The 16,944-nt window shown below is 34.6% G+C and overlaps 1 protein-coding gene across 1 annotated transcript; it reads right to left on the bottom strand.

Annotated features, from left to right (window-relative positions):
• Positions 1–14,000: 14,000 nt before the first annotated feature.
• On the bottom strand, positions 14,001–16,363 carry LOC143602307 (6-phosphogluconate dehydrogenase, decarboxylating 1, chloroplastic). Its single transcript, XM_077079468.1, has 2 exons — positions 15,900–16,363; positions 14,001–15,213 (listed from the first exon to the last, which is right to left on the bottom strand). The coding sequence occupies exons 1-2, from the start codon at positions 16,342–16,344 to the stop codon at positions 14,195–14,197; spliced, it is 1,464 nt and encodes a 487-aa protein (XP_076935583.1). The 5' UTR covers positions 16,345–16,363; the 3' UTR covers positions 14,001–14,194.
• Between the last annotated feature and the right edge of the window lie 581 nt (positions 16,364–16,944).

Here is a 16,944-nt window from a genome sequence, read left to right as displayed (position 1 = left end):
TTAGACTTTATTTCAATAACCCTAAGTTCAATTGATCAATCATATAGCAGTATATCGGGTTGTAATTCTAGGGTTTGTTCATCAAAAGAGGGGGTGTTAATATGTGGATGCATTTAAATTATAATTCTCAACCTTAAGCACCTGACACACTAGTGGGCGCTTATGTTCAAACTAATGAACGAGCCAGGAGCACGTGTTCGAGCCTCCTGGACGCGGTTTAGTTGTTTTATTTTTTTAATGGTCCTTTTAATGGTTTAAATATTTATTAAATTATTATAATTATTTTTAAATATTAAATAAACATTATTTTACTTAACCGACATCATTAAGCTACATCTTTTGACAAAATCTCGTTAAAAGCTTTCGTTTACGTATATATATATATGTGTGTGTGTGTATTATAACTATATTTTAATATTAACAAATTGTTATTATTTTATTAAAACCCGACACCATTATTGATGTTTTCTCGTCGTTGAACGTCTTTATAAAATTTGCTTATATATATATATATTGTATTATTCTTTAAATAAAAAAATTGTAACAAAAGTATTTTAAACGATTAATTATATTTATAAAATTAGATTTTCGTTAAAGATTCCAAGATATATATTGTAGGATAAATATATATTTTTTTAACGTTTGTATTAAATTATTTGATATATTACAAGTTATATGTATTAGTATAATTGTATTATTTATTTAATATTTATATCAGTGTATTATATCTCATGTTTAATTTATAAATTGTATATTACTAGTATTTTATAAATATTTAAGCTAATAATCTTATAGATAAATGGTGAATAATAATATTGATTTCGCAATAATAATGACAATAGAAACCCATCGTTCAATAAATATTATTCTAATCACAATCATAATTCAAATCTCATCGAAATCTTAATTCATTAAATCATGTCATATCTTCTTAATTAATCTTATTACCATTAACAACTAGGAACCCTTGTCAACGCATCCCGAGAAGCTCGGAGTCATTTAACTTAATTTCTATCACCGTTCATCTTCACTTGTTCAACTTTATCAGGTGATTATCTCACTCCTTACTTTTTACTCATTTTTACTGTTTTGGGGACATATGCGTTCGTAGATATTTTATTACTATATATTACCCAACTTATAACTATTAGTCATGTGTGTTTAACAATTTATGCCTAACGTGTTATATGCTTATACATTTCGGAGAGGTTCAACATATTCTCATACTAGTATGATTATACGCCCGTCGTGTTAGCCATCATCCAGTTCATCTGGCATTGAGCTTACCGACAACATATATACTTGCTCATTTGGTTAAATTGCTTATCTCACTTGACACAGTTTGCACTTTTATTTATTATTATATATTCACAAAATCTGGTGTTTTACTCACTCAACCTAGTGTTGACAAAATTATTGTATTTTTAACGTGTATGCAAGTTATCATTTGATCTAGTTGCAAGATGTTGTGAAGAACTTAGGATTTGCTATGTTAGAGAATAGATTATCAAGAGTTAAATTTAGATTTTGAATTATTTTGTTTATGTGAATTATGAATTAAATTTAATAGATATTGTCACTTTTTAAATTATTGCAAAATAGTACCTTGAGAGATGTGAGCAATCAACTCACTCCCCGGCATTTTCGCTTTAGGTTGGGGTATATACATGTAGGGGTGTTCTTCGGGTTCGTTTTTCGGGTTTTTCGGGTCGGGTTCTTCGGGGTTTAAAGTTATAAATCTTGACCCAAAACCCAACCCGAATCTCTCACGATTTTTTCGGGTTTGGGTTTTTTCGGGTTGGTTTATTCGGGTTTCGAGTATTCGAGAAAACAAAACAAAAAACACAAAATTTAAAAACTACAATGCTAAAATAAAAAAAAACATAATATTCTTTGCTCGTAAGAAAATAATCAAATAATAAACCAACATAATTTGATAAAACAATCCAAAAGAAGAGTAAAACTAACTCGAACCATAATCGTCTTCAATCGGGCGTGATTTGGTTTTTCGGTTGCGGTTGCTATTTGTAATAAATGAAAAACTTAAATTAACAATAAACAATCAATCTTTAATAGTTGTAAACTTGTAATGACAACAATCGATTATGACCATATTTTGATAATGTTAGTGGCTAAGACTAAACCTATTATACATAAAAATATATTTAATTTCAAAAATAAAAGTTTATTCGGGTTATTCGGGTTGACCCAAAACTTATAAATCAAACCCGAGAACCAACCTGTATTACTTCGGTTCGGGTTCAGGTTAGTCTTTTCTCGGGTTCGGGTTTTTTGGGTCGGGTTAGTTCAGGTTCGGGTACGTGTTTTTTCGGGTTGGGTTTCGCGTAAAATTAACAGCCCTATATACATGTTACAAACATATCAAAATAATTAATGAAACATCAAAAAAATAAATAAATAAATAAAATAAAAAATCAATGAAACATCACAACCGTAGATCTAGACTTGCTATGCACGTAATTATAAAAGTTTACTTTTTTCCAATTTTATATATGTTAAGAATACAACAGTTTTATTCACCTAGATGGTTTCCTAATTTCTGTATAAGTGGCTCTAGATTAACGATCTTTTAACTTTACTTTAGATATACCAATACTCTAAATTAGATTGTTAAACTAAAAGATTTCAATTCTTTTTACACAGAACAAATTATTATGTCTCTTATCTTTTCCTAAAATATAAAATAAATGTTTATCTTCACATCAGAAATAAGCAATAAGCATAAAATTTTGAATGTGTATGGGCTGGTTAGAAGCTAAAACCGAACCAACCCCCAAATGTTGGATTCTGAGTTTTTGAAAACCCAAGGTCTATGTTTTTTTTTCCCATTTTGCCATTTGAATATTTTGAGCTAACAAAAAGTTCACAAAAGTAATTAATTTTGGTCAAAATAATTTTTTGTTAGTTAATAATTAACTGATTGTTATATATTTGACGTAAATTATTTAAACTATGTATTAAACTATTTAAACTACTTAAAATTCAATATAAGAATGAATAATCTTTTTGTTCAGTTTAGGTTTTCAATTTTAGTTATACACAAAACATAAAACCAAGATTCAGCTATTTAAGTTTAACTTTTCTGGTTTTGAATCAGCTATTTGATTTTCACAGTGGCCCACAACCTAATCTGTATCTATATTAAATGTAAAACATTTTAATGGTAATTTATCATTTTCCTGTGAGACGCCGATATAATAATTATCCCTTCACCGGTTCTACGTTTTCAGATCTTCCTCAGGCAAACATTCAATTTGATTGATTGCTTCTTCAATTACTTCACCTCTTCCTCTTCATGCCAATCGTTTGCTCTCCCTTATTGATTGAAAAGCATCAATAGTTAAAGCTCTATCATTCTCTTGTTAAATTAAAGCCAACATCGGTAATGAATCAATCTCATCTGTTATCATACTTCAACTATTCTAATTCTAATATTGAAACTCGAATAGGTTATAGGCCATGGAAATTTTTGTATGTCAAATATGGGCTTTTTCATGCTTGTGTAATTCAAGGTTGGTATACAACCGTTTGATTTTGGGCTCAATTGATTAGTTGAGGTACCCGTGCTCATAGCTGTGATAGCACCCAAAAGTTTATTGCATTTTTCAGAAACCAATGCTTGTTACTTATGTATTACTTTATTCACTTATTAATCTAGCTTTTAATTATAGCGAAAATGCATATAATACATATTGATAATCAGATGGTTGGGCATGAAGTACAATATGTTGATTAGCAATACCATAAGTGATCCATAAAAGTTAAAAAAACATATTTTGATGTTTTTTTAATTGATTATTTTTATTTTGACTTTAGGATTCAACAATGTTTCAGCTATTTGGGGAGTAGATTCAACCATCAAGCTAAAGGTATGTATAAAAGATTGTTTGAGATTACATGTATGTTAAGTAGGATGATTTTAGGCATGTTACTTGATTTATCTTGTACTACAAGTGGCTTGATATTGGGATGCTTAGTTTTACGAATGAACCACGAGGTAGTCATGCCACTCATCTCTTAAACCCTATAATAATCACCATATGTTTAATTTTACATCATCATTTATGATGGAAATTTAACCCTTTCAATTTTACTGGCTATGGCCAATTCTGCTCTTTGGTAAGGGAATTTAGGTGATTATAGACCGTAGTTAGTTTCAATGCCGGAGGGATAAGATAGGTCCAATCCAGTAATATTATGATATTATTTTCCACCCCTGAATTTACAGTTTTAAAACAAAAAAATGGATTGGAAAACCTATATCGATATTTGAGTCAGCCTTTTCTTTTTAAATTTTTGAGTCTTTGGGTAAACTGCGGGAGAGAGAAAGGCAGGTTCAGTCCTGTAATATTATGATATTATTTTTCACACTTGCATTTGCCTCGATTGAAAAACCTATATCAGATTTTGAGTCGGCTTTTTTTATTGTTATTTTTGAGTCGTTAGGTAACTTTTATTCCAAATAGAGACGACCCATGATGCTGAATTTGAAGAAAGGTGATTAACGGATTGAAAGCGGTAATTAGTTTGGAGCATATTATGAAATATGATATTATGGCAATTATGAAATATGATACATCTCCTAGCTATTCCTATATCTTTTGTCAAGTTTGACTCTTTAGTCAAATCTGGCCTTTTAAGGGTCAAAAGTGATGTTTGGCCAACTGTGACTTTTGTGATTACATACTCGTTTTTTACTTTTTTGCTTTTTTTTGTCAATGATGATATCTGGTGGACCCAATATTTTAGCCGATTTGGATCGGTTCTGCAGCTGGTGGCAGAATCCGTATAGGCTTAAATGTTTTTTGAACATTCCTTTAGATGTAGTGTGATTGTCCAAAATCTCACGTTCAGTTCAATGAAGCCATTTCATTGATGGAAGTGTTAATATTGAGACTTTAGCTGCATATGTTTCAATGTATGACGGATTGACTGTTGGCATCTGAAAATATATAAAACATTTGCAATATATTACAAGATAACAACCAGCTATTATGTAGGAAGTTTAAAAAAATTGCAGTTAACATGTTTTTTTATAGATAGAGAAGAAACATAATCCGATGTGTCTATTTTGGTGAAGAAAAATGCATACACAGATGGACACTCTAAGCCTGAACATTTTGTTTATTTAGATTTTATAATTTACACTGTATAAAATAATTATTACACATTAACTAATATCTCGAAATAAATACATATTTTCGTATATATTTATTTGTATAGTCAGTGTTATTTCAACTACTATTTGGAATGGTTTATTTTGTTTTATCTAAGACCCATCAAATAGTAATCGCTGCTCGACTCGAATTAGTACGGTTCGTGTTAGGTTTGTTAGATTCGGCTTCGGGTTTGTTAGCTTTGGGTTCAGGTTTTTATGAGTACGAGTACTTTCGGGTTCGAGTTATGAGATTTCCTGGCCTGGTTTTGTTAGCTCATACTTTTTCCAGGTTCGGGTCGGGTTTGTTAGCTTTGGGTTTGGATTTTCATGAGTACGATTACTTTCGGGTTCGAGTTACAAGTTTTCATGGTCAGGTTTTTGGTTGCGACTACACATGCATACAATCTATATAAGAAAAGGATAAAGATGCCTGAAGTTTTCTTAACTTATTAAAACATGATAATTTATTTACTGTTTTTTTTGTATCCAGATGCATCAAATCGGGTATTTCTCAGCAAAAGATACAAAATGATGCCCTTATAGGAAGCAAGATTATGTCTGAGCATTCATCTTTGAAGAAATTGCACATGTTATTGTTTATTATGAACAGGTCAACTCACATTTGTTTTCATTTCTAAAGGGTAAACTAAAGTAAAAAAGTTAGTTAAAACATAAATTGCTAAAAATGGGTTGGAAGTTGCCCAAAATGTATGTTTGCATAAAGGCCTCTTGATCCATCTTTAGTACCAGAAAATGTAGCAGGTGAACTTTGGCTTATACGGTTGGTTCATGTAAAAAACAAGCCTCAACATAATTTGGTTAAACTCTGAACGAGTTTGGGTGAATATCAGTTCTACAATAAATTTACAACTCAGTTATTTTTGTTAAATTACGGTTGTGTTTATAGTTAAAAGGAAGTGGACAATTTGTAGGTGCTGCTTTAAGGATCGAGCTCACGGATTATAAAAAAGAATATGGATTTTTGGCAACTCAGAAAATGGGACGATATTTTCCCGGTTAAGTGGTACATCGTTAAGAATGTTTCTTTTGGATTAAGAATAATAAAAGGGTATGTATCTTTTACGGTTTTATCACGTGGAAAATGGTTATAATTGGCACAATTAACTTAACTAATTAAAGAGGACAGAGGAGGATGTGTTAGTCTAAATTTGGGCATTGTTTTCTTGATTATTATTATTATATTTGGTATATTGCAATCAATAACTAATTTCTGGGAATTTAGTTTAATGTCTTAGATGTGACAAGATTTTATTTCGAAGTCAAAAGAGGGTTGGATGTGACTCAGACTTTTGCTCAAAGGCAACCGGTCAAGTAAGTGCAAAGTTTTTGTAACAACACTTGCTATTAGATCAGTCGTCTTATTGGTGGGAGGTTCTGAATATACTTGCACTTTTTGCATGTCACTTTGTTTGAGAAGTAAAAAAAGAAAAGGATGAAACTAATTATCTAATGTTTTATAATAAATGAGTCGTGTTTATTTTTTTAGATGTGTGTATCTGTAGTGCTAACAAAATACAAAGTCTAAGAAAACAAAATGTGAGATTTTGTAAATAAAATATGTATAATTTTTAATCTGGTTCAACCGCCATAGTTCAAACAGAGGATGGCCATACAGACTCAATTGAACCATATATGTAAAAGATATTGATGGTTTTTCTTTCTTTTCTTTCCTTTCAGAATTATCTTGAAGACTGGTATGATTCGGTGAAGCTCATTATGCTAATTTAGCAAGCCGGATTCTATTTTTATTATTTCGGAAGTTACATTGAAGAGACCATTCATAATAATGGAAACTAGCATGTTGAGGATTCCATAAATTCCGAGCAAGGTGAGTTAAGAACTTACGATACACCTATTTTTTATGCTTACTTTTCATTGGAAATTTGAAGCCACGCTTATATGCTTCGCTTTTTTATATAGAAGTGGTTGAAAGTGTACACGTGGCAGACAATAATACTACTAATCAAGTTGTTATTCTACCTGAAACGTAGTTTCCAAGTCTCCAGAGAGCGTGACGGTGGAAGTGGTGATTGTGGAGTTTATTAATGTTATCGAATGTTTGTTTAACTTATTTTATGTTCCTCCGTTTACATTCATTTATTTATTCATGCATATACAAAAATATTTAAACGAAACTAAAAAGTCTATTAATTCTTGGGCTACTTGTAATGTTTTTATTTTATTGATATTTAGGCTATCTAATGTGACCTTTATAGTACACTTAAACTTGGGATATTGGCGGAACATTCTTTAAATGCTAAAAAAAAGGGTACATAGTGCCATTTTATACTTGGGTATACATGAGTTGATTTGGTTCGGTTACTCTTTCAAAACGTACTACAGCTAAACATGTTGGTTATTTAATAAAAATCAAGTCTAATCAACTTTCGTTAACTTGGTTATCGCTTCTCAATTGTTTTAGAAAAACTTGTCCGCCGTGAAGTACTCAAGTACATGGTTACCCGCTAGAATTTGATTTTGGTATTTGAAATCTTTAGCAAGTATGATTTTCGTATTTTAAATCTTTGGCATTTATCACCTCCATTATGAAAACAAGTTCCTATTATGGAGTTAGATGCAAATGTTATGACATTTATGCTTCACTCGTTATACTTTTTTTAATACATTTGGTTCACTAAAAAATGTATTCTTTTCCTTGCTTCGCTGAAATTAGACAAAAAATTTCAAAACATACAAATGTACATCACAAATCACTAAGTCTCAAAAAGCGTAAAAGAACATCTTGTGATGACTCAATACCATGACCTTTGTGTGTGTATGTATATATAAGCATCTTTTGTTATTTTACTGCACATAATAACCTAAACATGACTTAGAACAACACTTTAGACATTCACTGTATGCAGACAACAGTCCCACAGCAATTCATAAGTAATGTTGGCACCATAACGACTTGAAACGCTACCAACCGAGTTCTATGTTGTATCCTCGCCGCAACGCGCGGGCTCTCCCACTAGTAAAACCTTAAAATAAAAAGATCATGCCTTTTACATTAACCCACAACAAAGTTAAAAGATAATTTTCCATAATACAGTAATTAACAAATATTTTTCTTTATTTAGAAGGGAATAAACAATACATTTTCTTCCACATATAAATATTATTATTCACACACCGGCGGTATTCATCTCACCCTTCACCGACCACCGATCTCCGCCACTCCATTGACGCTGAAAATTAAGCAATATCAGTTGCAGGTAATTTATCAATCATACTCATACCCTTTACTTCTTCCAAATATATTAATTTTATCTCTTTCACTTTCATACCCATTTTTTCAAACCCTGATCTTATTAGGTTTTATTGGGTTTTGGGTGGTTTTTAATTTTAAACACAATATTTAATGCTATCTTTTGATTCAAATGTATCCTTTTTTTTCAGCTTGCAGAATTTTTGTTTTTTAATACTTATGAATGGCGTGGAGGGAGATTGGGAGAAAGGTTAGTCTTTTATTATCCATTTAGTGTTTGTGATAAAAGGATGCACACCAGGTGTTTGATAATATGCCAAGCTCAAAACTTTTCTTGTTTTTTCTTTAGAATCTGTTTTAATGATCTCTAAATGTGGTAATAAGTTTACATGATATGGAAATTGTGTTTTAGATAGTGTTAAAATCCGATTGTTGACGAGTCTTAATGTGTTAGCCGGTGGAATAGGGACTAGTGATTAATCATATTTAAATTTATATGTAACGTTTCAAAAAAAACATATATATATGTACCAAGTTTTATATATCAAATTTTCAATTTTGATCGATTTTGATCAAATAAGGAAATCAGCGACTAGTCGGTGAGGTACCAACTAGCGATTAGGAGATAAACCATGGTCTTATGTGAAACTCAGTTACTCAAATGAACCATATGCTTTTGTTAAGTCTTGTTAAAAGGAAATTGAACAAATTAAGTGACTTTAAGTTATAGTTAGTGGATTAAATTGTTAATGTAACGTGACTCGCACTTTCTGAGCAGAGCATTCGTGCTAGTGTTCCAAGGATTCTGACTTCAAAAGCATTAAGACACACTGATTTGAGCTCAAGTTTGCTTTCACCTACAGCTGGACAGATTAGAGGTAGTTAAAAGTTTGATACGAAGTTATGTACTTACTTATTCTCGTATGCCTTAAATTTATATCGAAGACTCATTTAATGCAGGGTATGCCAGCAACTCATCTTTACTTGGTGTTGAAACTTCAACTTTCTTGAAAAACAGATTCTTAATAAGGTAACTTTTAGTTGTGTAAGATTAACGGTCAATGCTATTATTGTTGTACTTAAATTAAATCTTAAACTTTTGTAGGCAATATCATGCTAGCGCACAACTACTTTACAAAGGAAAGGAAGATGATATAGTTGGCCTACAGAAACAGAAGAAAGGGAAGTTTAAAAAGAAACCTGCAAAGACATCGCCACCTGTTGATGCTCCATACGTGCCGCCAAATTTACAAAAGAATGGGAAAACTTGTTCAGATAAAACCATTGAAATATTTGAAGGAATCACAACTTTAGAGCTTGCAAAACGATGCGGTCAATCAGTTGCTTCTTTGCAAAATATTCTTGTAAATGTTGGCGAAAAAGTCGGGTCAGAGTTTGACCCATTGGGCATTGACATTGCTGAACTAATTGCAATGGTATTTAAGTATTTATTTTTCTTTCATAGGTTATTCTTTTCATTGTTATGTTAACACTATGTTCTCAGTATTGCATGTGAAATGACTAACATACCCTTAACCCAAGCCGTTTTTTGGAAAAACTAGCGCCCATTCATTTCAAAAACCATTTGTGTTACACTTTAGAAATATTTGTCCTTAAGGGTAATGTAGTCATTTCACATGTACTGAACTGGAAAAAACAACGCCCATTTATTTCAAGGACCATCTGTGTCACGCTTTAGAAACACCGGGAGCATACATGTAATTTTTGAACTTAAGGACCAAACTTGCAGTTTGGGCAAACCACGGATATATTTTAATTTATTGTTTTAATCGATAAATTGCAGGAAATTGGAGTAAACGTTAAGAGGCTCTATTCATATGAAGGTTCCATAGTTCTTCCACGTGCACCCGTTGTAACCGTCATGGGTCACGTTGACCATGGTAAAACCTCTCTTTTAGACGCCCTCCGCCAGACGTCAGTTGCCGCCAAGGAAGCTGGCGGCATAACCCAACATCTCGGTGCATTCGTTGTCGGCATGCCGTCTGGCGCGTCCATAACCTTTCTGGACACCCCAGGCCATGCAGCTTTCAGTGCCATGCGGGCCCGGGGGGCGGCTGTCACCGACATAGTGGTACTAGTTGTGGCGGCCGATGATGGTGTCATGCCACAAACACTCGAAGCTATGACACACGCCAAGTTAGCAGACGTCCCGATAGTTGTCGCTATTAACAAATGTGACAAACCTGCATCTGACCCGGAACGGATCAAAGTTCAACTTGCCTCACACGGGTTACCGCTTGAAGAAATGGGCGGAGATGTTCAAGTGGTTGAAGTATCCGCGGTTACTAAACAAGGGCTCGATAAGCTTGAAGAGGCGTTGCTTCTTCAAGCCGAGTTAATGGAGTTAAAAGCGCGTGTAGATGGGACGGCTCAAGCTTACGTGGTGGAAGCGAGACTAGACCATGGGCGGGGGCCTTTGGTGACGGCTTTGGTCAAAGCGGGGACGATAGTTTGTGGTCAACATGTGGCTGTTGGGTCCGAGTGGGGGAAGATACGGGCAATTAGGGATATGTCTGGGAAGCTAACGGATCGGGCCACGCCTGCAATGCCGGTGGAGATTGAGGGGCTTAAAGGTTTGCCAATGGCTGGTGATGATATTACGGTTGTGGATTGTGAAGAGCGGGCGCGGATGCTGAGTGCGGGAAGGAAGAAAAAGATGGAGCAAGATAGGTTAAGGAAGATATATGAAGAACGACTTTCAGTTGAAGAAAAGAAAAAGAGAAAAGAAGAAGAAAAGAAGAAAAAGGAAGAAGACAAGATTAAGAGAAAGGAAGAAAAAATGAAGAAGAAATGGGAAGAAAATGGTCCTGATTCTGAAGAAACAGACGAGGAGGAGGAAGAGGATGAGGAGGAGGAGGAGGTTCAACGCGTTGAAATGCCGATTATTGTAAAAGGTGATGTTCAAGGGACTGTTCAAGCGGTTACCGATTCACTTAAAAGTTTGAATAGTCCTCAGGTATCTCACATATTATTAAAAACTAATCTACTCTGCCTATTATAATATCATCTATTAGTACATTAAATTCATCATTTTTTTTAACCTTAATTAGGTATTTGTTAATATTATCCATGTTGGAGTTGGAGCAATTTGTCAGTCTGATCTCGACTTGGCACAAGCTACAGGCGCGTGTATTGTTGGATTTAATGTGCGGACCCCACCATCATCTATCAGTATGGCTGCTGCTAAAGCCCGTATAAAGGTATTATGCATGTATCCATGATCAACTTTAGAGGCGTGCAAGAAACTGAAAAACCTGATTCGTAACCAAAAAACAGAAATAACCAACTCAAAACAAAAACCAGTGGTTTAGTACTATGTCTTTGTAAAAGTCTAACTTTTGGTTCGGCTTTCGTTTTGTATTTAATTAAAACCAAAAAATCAAACTGAATTGAATTTATGGTTTTTTTCTTTTATTTTGAAAGTGAAGGGATACAAGAATTTATAAATAGTGAAATGTATACAAATCAGTTAATCATTAATTAAAAAAAAAAGATATAGGCCTGAATTCATATATTGGACAGTTTGTTTTTCAATCCGAAAATTTCAAGCCCAATTGTTAATATCAATAAAACCGAAACCAAACCGAAAAAACCTATGGCTTTTGTTTATGTAATTTTCTGTTGGGTTTTAGTTTAGCATGTACTTGAAACCAAAAAACCGAACCGAATTGAATTTATGGATTTTCATTTTTATTTCTATTGTTATGTAATTTATTAGAATTTAATAAATAGTATTAACCCAAGTATCTTAGCTCAAATGTAAAATAATCAATTAATCGTTATTATAATTAATTAATCATTAATTAACAAAAAGATTTAGGCGCAAATTCATATTTTGGACCATTTTTTTTCTTAACAAAATATTCCAGGCCCAAATGGTATCAAAACTCCGGTTTTCAAGAGCTCAAAAACCGAATCTTTGAATTATTCACGGTTATGCAAAGCTGGGTGTTTGGATGCACGCTATGAAAGTGATTACGTATATTAAATATTTATTATCAAACAATAATATCCATCCATATATTTTTGTAGATTAAAGTGCATAAAGTGATCTACCATCTTCTAGAAGATATGGGCAACTTCATAGTGGAAAAAGCTCCTGGAACGTATGAAACTGAGGTAGCTGGTGAAGCACAAGTACTCAACATCTTTGAACTCAAAGGAAGAAGCAAATCTAAAGGAGCCGATGTCAAGATAGCAGGTTGCAGAGTCATGGATGGCCACGTCAGCAGGTCATGCACGATGAGACTTTTAAGAAGTGGTGAAGTTATGTTTGAAGGGTGTTGTGTTTCCTTGAAAAGAGAGACTCAAGATGTTGACACGGTTCAAAAAGGAAACGAGTGCGGTCTTGTTCTTGGTAACTGTTTTGATTACCAGATTGGTGATGTTATTCAGTGTTTGCATCAGGTTAACAAGAAACCTAAGTTTATTTCTTCGAAAAGTGGAGCGGTTCGGATTGAATGCTAGTTGGAGGCAGGTTTGGTGTTTGAAACCTGTCAGAATTTTGTGGCTTATTATTATTGTTATGATTATCTACAACCATTTATTAATATATTTTGATCATAATTTGGTTGCTCAATGTACACCCTAATAATAGGGTCTACATGAGTAATTTGAATTCTTATTTGGACTTGTTTGAAAACAAGAACAAATGTTATACCATGAAGTTTTTGGCCTGTTTTTGGTTGTGTTTTCGGTTGGAAATATTGAGTGGTTTGTATTATTGAGTTGGTTTTGGCTTGGGTTGATCGGGTGATGAGAGTATGTATAACTGAAACAGAACTGTAAGTTGGTTTTCAAAAAACAAATTTGGCTTACTTTGGTTTTTGGTTTAGTTTGGTCCTGCTAGTTAATTGTAGGGACCCGATTTGTCTCTGGATTGTGTTGGACTATTTTCATGGTAGTTCGAAAAGTTCAATTGGACAAAATATTAATACGAAAAATAACAAATATGAAGAATTTATTATGCTCTAGTTTGAATTTTATTAGTATATAGAATAGCTCCTTAAACTTGCTTAACAAATACTTAGTAAAATCTTAGATTAACAAAAGGATGTGAGGTGGGAAAAAACCCGGTTCCGGACCTGACCCGGAACCAGTCCTACCCGACCCGTGGGATACAGGCTAGGTTTTGGTTCCTCTGAGAAATTGAACCTGGACCCGCTGTAACCAGTTTCCCCTCCCATCAAGTCAAAAACCAGACCCAACCGATAAAAACATGGCATAACTGGTTAATACCCGACCATACACGAAATCAATTCATGCCTAGTTCCGGTTCTTGTAAAAACCCGGTTTGCCCACCTCTAAAAGAATGAAATGCTGAACTGGAAAATTAAATGACCAATAATGTTGTCTTAAAGTGCATACTTTGCACTACATGATTGTGTCCTACTAAAAGGTATAACCGGAATTTAAATGTTTACAAGTGAGCATACATGTTAGTTGTATGTCACTGATGCCTTGTTTATATTATATAGTAACTAGAATGATTACTTCAAAAAATAACTAAGAAATTCTTCGGAATATCTTATCTTAATATATTCTGAAATATAATGTCTAGAAAAAGCATATAACTCAAATTCCTCCAAAGTGACAAAACATGGATCCACAAGACATGCATAACTTATTAATAAATGTCAAGACAATTCTACAACAATTGCTATGCATCCATCCTCATTCATCAACTAATAATTCATAACAAAAACAATAAAAATCAACAAACAGCTTCCTCAACAATGTGAAACACTTGGCCAATACACTTTTCACTTACTCTTCCTTGCAAGCTTTGTCCACTCAGTATGAAACGCACCCGGGCGATCAACTCGCTCATAAGTATGAGCCCCAAACAAGTCCCTCTGAGCCTGAACCAGATTTGCAGGCAACCGAGCCCGTCTATAAGTGTCAAAATAAGCCAGACTCGCACACATCCCTGGTGTACTAATCCCGGCCGACACCGCCAACCCCACCACCCGCCTCCACGCCGCCTGACGCTGCACCATCTCCTTCGCAAACTCCGGATCCACCACCAGACTCGCCAAGTTCGGGTTCCGCTGGTACGCCTTCTTAATCCGGTCCAAAAATACCGCCCGGATAATACACCCACCTTTCCAAATCCTAGCCAACTCCCCAAAATTCAAATTCCAATTCTTCTCAACGCTCTTCGCCCTCAACAAGTTCATCCCTTGTGCATAACTACAAATTTTCGACGCATACAACGCCTGCCTCACATCATCAATCAACCGCTTCTTATCAATCCCGGTCCTAACCGCTCCCACCTCCTCCTTCAAACCCGCATCCGCCAACACCTTTGCAGCCTCCACCCGCTCGTCCTTCAACCCACTCAAATACCTACAATCCAAACTCGCAGCAATCGTCGGGGCAGCCACCGACAACTCAGCTGCCTGCTGAACCGTCCATTTCCCCGTCCCCTTCATCCCGGTTTTGTCCAATATCTTATCCACCAACTCTCCTTCACCATGTTCATCCTTAACCTTAAAAATATCAGCTGTAATCTCGATTAAAAAGCTCTCCAACTCCCCTTTATTCCACTCATCAAAAATCTCAGCCAAGTCAGCATTACTCAGCCCACCAACATTCTTCAAAACATCATAAGCTTCAGATATCAACTGCATATCACCATACTCAATCCCATTATGAACCATCTTAACAAAATTACCCGACCCGCCTTCACCAATATATGTCACACACGGTCCATCCTCCACCTGAGCAGCAACCTTTTCCACAATATCCTTAATATTATTATACGCTTCAAACGACCCACCTGGCACGTGAGCATAAAACCGAATTAACAGAACCGAAAAACCGAGCCAAAGTATTAACCAATGTTTAATTTTTTTATACTTTGAATAACAGATTCTGCTGTTCAGTTAACCATTTTACAATAATCAAAAATAACCAACCACCGAAACGATTAATCAATCAATACTTTTATCCGTAAAAATCATCTTCTTCTAATAATATTATGCTCCAATACTTGAAAAAGATATTTATCCAAATGTCTTTGTATATTCTTGATATTGGATAATTCATTCCATTGATAACATATATTAATTCATTTCAAATGACAGTGCATTTCAATTACGTTCATTCTCTTGTAGAGTAGCTTTAATAATTTGCTCTTTACCTGTTAAAACTTAAAACTGTATTCATTGATATATTTTGAAATTAATATGTACAAACCAATTGTTTATAATGTAATGTTCAATTGTTCATGGTTTTGATTTTAGTAAAATTCTTAAACAAACCAAATTATCCAAAACCGAAGCGTTCGGTTACGGTTTCGGTATCTAAGCTCCAATTAATCTTAACTAATCATTATTCCCTACCCTGCCAATTAGTTGCCAAGCAATCGATATTTAGTCAAACTTAAGTCAAAATTGAAAATTTCATGTATAAAATTTTGTATCTTTCAAATAAATTCCAATCCGATTAAAATTAAACCCGTACCTGGCATTAAGGACGGGCCGTTCCGTGCACCCTCTTCGCCACCAGAGACACCCATTCCAAGATAAAGCAAACCCTTATTATTGGCTTCAACAATCCTGCGTTCAGTATTCTCATACCACTCGTTACCACCATCGATGATGGTGTCACCAGGGTCCATGTGTTCGGACAAGGCCTGGATGGTCTGGTCAACCGGAGCTCCGGCCTTGACTAGGATGATGACGGATCGGGGCTTTTTGATAGAGAGGATGAAGTCGCGAGGGGTGCGGTGACCGGTTAAGGGGTAGGGGCCTTCGGAGTGGGCCCGGTCAAGGGTTTCGTCGACTTTGGAAGTGGTGCGGTTGTAGACGGAGATAGGGAAGCCTTTTTCGGCGATGTTGAGGGCGAGGTTTTGACCCATGACGGCGAGGCCGGCCAGGCCGATGCGGGAGAGAGTGGAGGCTTCCATTGGGAGGTTGAATCTGATTGGATTTGGGAGTCAAGTGAAGAGGGTTTATTATATGATATGAAATGGGGGGTTGGTGATGGTGACGGACTCGTCGAGGAAGTGAAACGTTGGATGCCTGCACAACCCACGAAAGGTTGTGTCGTTACTGAAACCTTTTTTGGTTACTCCTTTTCAGGTTTAGTATTATCTCTTCCAGCCCCTATCATTTGACTTTGACCCGATGATTTTCGTTACACAGTAACATTATGCCACTCGTTAAATTTCAAACCAAATTCTTTGGACCTGTGAGATTAAATACCAAAAACGTCTTAGTGAAAACCATTGGTTCCGTGAAACAGTGTTTTCATATCCTTTGTGAGTTTTGCAAAAATGTCGGAAAATCTTGTTTTTCTTTCTGAAATTCAATGAACCAGACGAATTTCATGTGAGTTTTATCTTTGGAGACAAATTTCAATCAAACTTTCCTACCGGTCTGATAATTTTCAATCATTATTTTAACCATCCCTCTTGATTAGATTCTAGATTGCAATTCTCTTAAATTAACAATTCAAGAAATATCTCCGAAGTGCTCTCAAGTAGAAAATGAAATTTTAGAGAGAT

Source organism: Bidens hawaiensis, unplaced genomic scaffold, assembly GCF_021521415.1.
Source record: "Bidens hawaiensis isolate Kalapana, Puna unplaced genomic scaffold, B.hawaiensis_p1.1 tig00058348_1, whole genome shotgun sequence".
Classification (NCBI taxonomy): domain Eukaryota; kingdom Viridiplantae; phylum Streptophyta; class Magnoliopsida; order Asterales; family Asteraceae; genus Bidens; species Bidens hawaiensis.
The sequence above is the reverse complement of the archived record's forward strand: the minus strand, read 5'-3'. Positions and strand labels throughout refer to the sequence as shown.

Bases quoted from the DNA above. Each gene is read 5' to 3' on its own strand.
- LOC143602307 (XM_077079468.1), bottom strand. From the start codon at position 16,344: ATGGAAGCCTCCACTCTCTCCCGCATCGGCCTGGCCGGCCTCGCCGTC. The intron at 15,214-15,899 runs GTACGGGTTTAA...CTCACGTGCCAG, and splicing joins CGGCCCGTCCTTAATGCCAG to GTGGGTCGTTTGAAGCGTAT.